Source organism: Sinocyclocheilus rhinocerous, unplaced genomic scaffold, assembly GCF_001515625.1.
Source record: "Sinocyclocheilus rhinocerous isolate Xijiao unplaced genomic scaffold, SAMN03320098_v1.1 scaffold9249, whole genome shotgun sequence".
Lineage (NCBI taxonomy): Eukaryota > Metazoa > Chordata > Actinopteri > Cypriniformes > Cyprinidae > Sinocyclocheilus > Sinocyclocheilus rhinocerous.
The window spans coordinates 942-4,573 of record NW_015667008.1 but is presented as its reverse complement, the minus strand read 5'-3'; the positions used below and the strand labels follow the sequence as shown (position 1 = coordinate 4,573).

General features: G+C 38.6%; 1 protein-coding gene across 1 annotated transcript; it reads left to right on the top strand.

Annotated features, from left to right (window-relative positions):
- Positions 1–158: 158 nt before the first annotated feature.
- On the top strand, positions 159–3,289 carry LOC107733367 (interferon-induced very large GTPase 1-like). The gene is made up of 3 exons (XM_016544976.1): positions 159–1,005; positions 1,170–1,859; positions 1,908–3,289. Exons 1-3 carry the CDS (start codon positions 159–161, stop codon positions 3,287–3,289), a joined length of 2,919 nt encoding a protein of 972 aa, XP_016400462.1.
- Positions 3,290–3,632: the final 343 nt, after the last annotated feature.

Below are 3,632 nucleotides of genomic sequence, written 5' to 3'. Positions count from 1 at the left end.
TGTGGCATCAGTGGAGTCAGAAGAACAAAGAACTACATCGACCTCGAGCAGATGAGACAGAAATGGACTTCAGTAGGAAACACACAGAAATGAAGAAAATCCGTGAGCAACAGCATAAATCTGATGTCAGCAGGTTTATGAAGCTCTTTATTAGAGAAATGAACTCAGATACCACAAACAAGACATTTTTCCTCAAATGGCTCAGAATCCTTCTGGATGAACATACATCAGCTGATCTTTCTGCTCTACATCACAAATATAATGAAAAATGGTCAACAGTCCTAAAACTGACAGAGAATCATGATAAACCTGAACAACTCAAAGCTGAACAGACTGAACTTGAGAGAATATCTGAGGAACTTCAAGCTGCAGCCTTTGGTTTGGAGCACATCATGAGGGAGATTGGACAGATTTACGAATCGTGTTCATCTGTGAAGAAAAACAAGGAAGACTTGCAGTTTCACCTCTCTTCTCTCCCGAGTCTTGCAGCAGAGATGATGATCTCTGGATTTCCACTGGAGTTGATGGATGGAGATGCTGCTCATGTTCCTGTGATCTGGATCTCTGCTGTTCTAGATCAACTCATCCAGAAACTGGGAGACCAGAGAGTCTTTGTGCTGTCAGTTTTAGGGCTTCAGAGCTCTGGGAAATCCACCATGCTGAACGCCATGTTTGGACTCCAGTTTGCCGTCAGTGCTGGCAGGTGCACCAGAGGAGCTTTCATGCAGCTGCTCAGAGTCTCAGACGAGATGAAAACACAGATGAACTTTTACTATATTCTGGTTGTTGATACTGAGGGTCTTTATGCTCCAGAACTGTCTGGAAGATCAACAAGACATCAGGACAATGAATTGGTCACATTTGTTGTTGGTCTTGAAACATGGAGGGAAGGAGACGACTGCAGGAGACACTGGATGAAATTACAAAACTCGCTGCTAAAGATGAAGTCTGTGATGCAGAAAGTTTCAGCGATATCAGTAGATTTGATGTTCAGAAAGATGTTAAGTATTTTGCTCATCTCTGGGATGGAAACCCACCCATGGCACCACCAAACCCAAACTACTGTGAGAACATTCAAGATTTAAAGGAAAGTATAATAATTCATGCATCAAAATCACATGGAATGATGCTGAAAGATTTAAAAGATTATATTAAAACGTTCTATACAGACTTATTGAAGGAACGATTCATCTTCAGCTTTAGAAATTCTCTGGAAATTTCAGCTTACAGGAAACTGGAGACTAAATACAGGAAGTGGTCCTGGAGTCTTCGCAGTGCCATGATGGAAACTGAGAACAAACTACACAACAAAATAGAATATAAAATAATTAATGAGGTTGAGGAAACTGACCTCCAAAGAGAACTGAAGGAGACAAGTGAAGAAGTGAAAAAATCAATGTCAGAATTCTTTGAGAAAGACAGAGATAAAGATAAACTGATCCAGTGGAAAACATCATTTGAAATAAAAATCAGAGACCTTCAGGAAAACATTGTCAGAGAAACAAAGAGGAAATTAAATGATATTCCTCAACAGCGACACCTAAAGAAAAAGACTGATGCTCAGAGAACACATCATGAAAACACTCTGTATGAAAAGAGCAAAGAACTTGCCATAAAACTCCAAGACAAAGCAAATGATGAAGAAAAACTGAAGAAAGAGTTTGATTTGTTTTGGGAACAAAGTGTGAAGAAGATCAGAGACAATCCTCCAATCAAAGAGATTGATATCGTGAGAGATGTGAGAGAGATTCTCAGTGACAACTATAAAAGTGCTCCTATAGATCACTGGAGGGAGAGCAGGGATATCTTCACTTTGCCGAGTTATTCAGATTATGTAAATTGCAAAAATTTCACAAACAGTGAGAAAAATGAGGTTTTCAGAACAGCAAAAGAAACTCTGTCTCCAGAGCATGAAGCCCAAATAAGATCATTAGTCACAGATGTTATTCAGCAGACAGACAACATGATTCAGTCATTTAACATTTCAAAGATGGGCTACAATAAAAGCTGCCTTGCACAACTCATAGACTACGTCAAGACAAGAGTAACAGAACATCAGAAATATGTGTTCAAGAATGAATTCTTCATGGATTTGGTTCTTTCCATCTGTAAGAGAGCAAACAAAATGATCACTGACCAACACAGACTGTTCAGAGACGCCAATGATCCTGAAATATATGTTGAGAAGAAGAGAGAAGAGTACTATAGTATTTTCCAGAAATACTGTCATGGAGCTGCTTCAGCTGCCATTTTTGGAGAGATTATCTGTCAGAAACTCAAAGAGCCCATTGAGCAGAGCGTCTACAAGAAGACTGCCAAAGATCTGACATATGAAATGAGATCAAACTGTGAATCACTAAATGGAAACAGATCAAATCTGGAGAAACACATCCTGAAGACACTGGCAGAAGAGGAGGATTTTGACAAATACATGAACTACATTAATAATTCCAGAGATCATTTCAAGGATTTCATAAGAGATGAAGTCAGTCAGTACATCACTGATAAGTTCAGTGTCAGTGTTTTGCCAAAGATGAAGGAGAATATTAAACTCCTGCAGCAGAAGATCATGAAAGCAGCACATGAATCTACTGAACTTGTTCAAGAGAGCAGAAGAGATGTTGGGTTGTGGTTGAAGAGTTTCACACAGCAGCTCTCAGATGTGCTGATCTTCTCTGAAAAAGACCTCAGTGGAGTCAAACATGATGGTGTTAAAGATTTCAACCTCCTAGAAGATGTGATAAAAAAAGAACTTCCTGCTATAATGTCTGATATCAGCAGTAGATTCAACACTAAGTCATTTGATGAAAAACTGTACTATAAATTCAGGCCAGAAGAACTTCTGATTGATCACTTCTCTCAGTGCTGTTGGGTCCAGTGTCCGTTTTGTGGAGCCATCTTCACCAACACCATAGAAAACCATCCTGGAGAACACAGTACTCCTTTCCATAGTGTTACTGGACTAAAAGGGATGAAATACAGGAATACAACAAACTTGTCAATTAGCATCTGCACATCAGCAGTAGCAAGTTATCGATCTTTTTATCCCAATGACTCAAAAAAGTCAGTTTCCTGGAGAAAATACAGAAATGCAGGAGGAATTTATACAAACTGGAGCATCACCCCTGATCTCTCTGAACTGCTCTACTGGAAGTGGTTTGTGTGCGGATTCCAGAAAGATCTGAAGAAATACTACAATAAAACATCAATAGGTTATTTTACAATACCAGATGAATGGAAAACATACTCAAAACGGGCCGCTATTGAAAGTTTGAATCAGTACATGTAATTGAGCAGATAAAGAATGTCACTCTTACGTCTCCTCTCGGATGCTCCTCAGATCACAGTTAGAAATGAGTTTCTCCTACATTCATCAGTGAGACTCTGAGCTCATTTACACCTCAGAAGAGCAGAGCTTCATCAAATACATCAGAAGAGGATTAAAAACAAAATTCAGTTCCACATACATGATCTGAACTACAAAACAACATATTTCTGAGCATATGCCTGATTGATAAAGCTAAATGAATGATGTATATTATGGTTTATTACTAATCAGAACAGCTTAATCTCTATCAAGATTTATTATAAGGATATTAATGATAGACGTTTGAATATATAAACATGTGGTG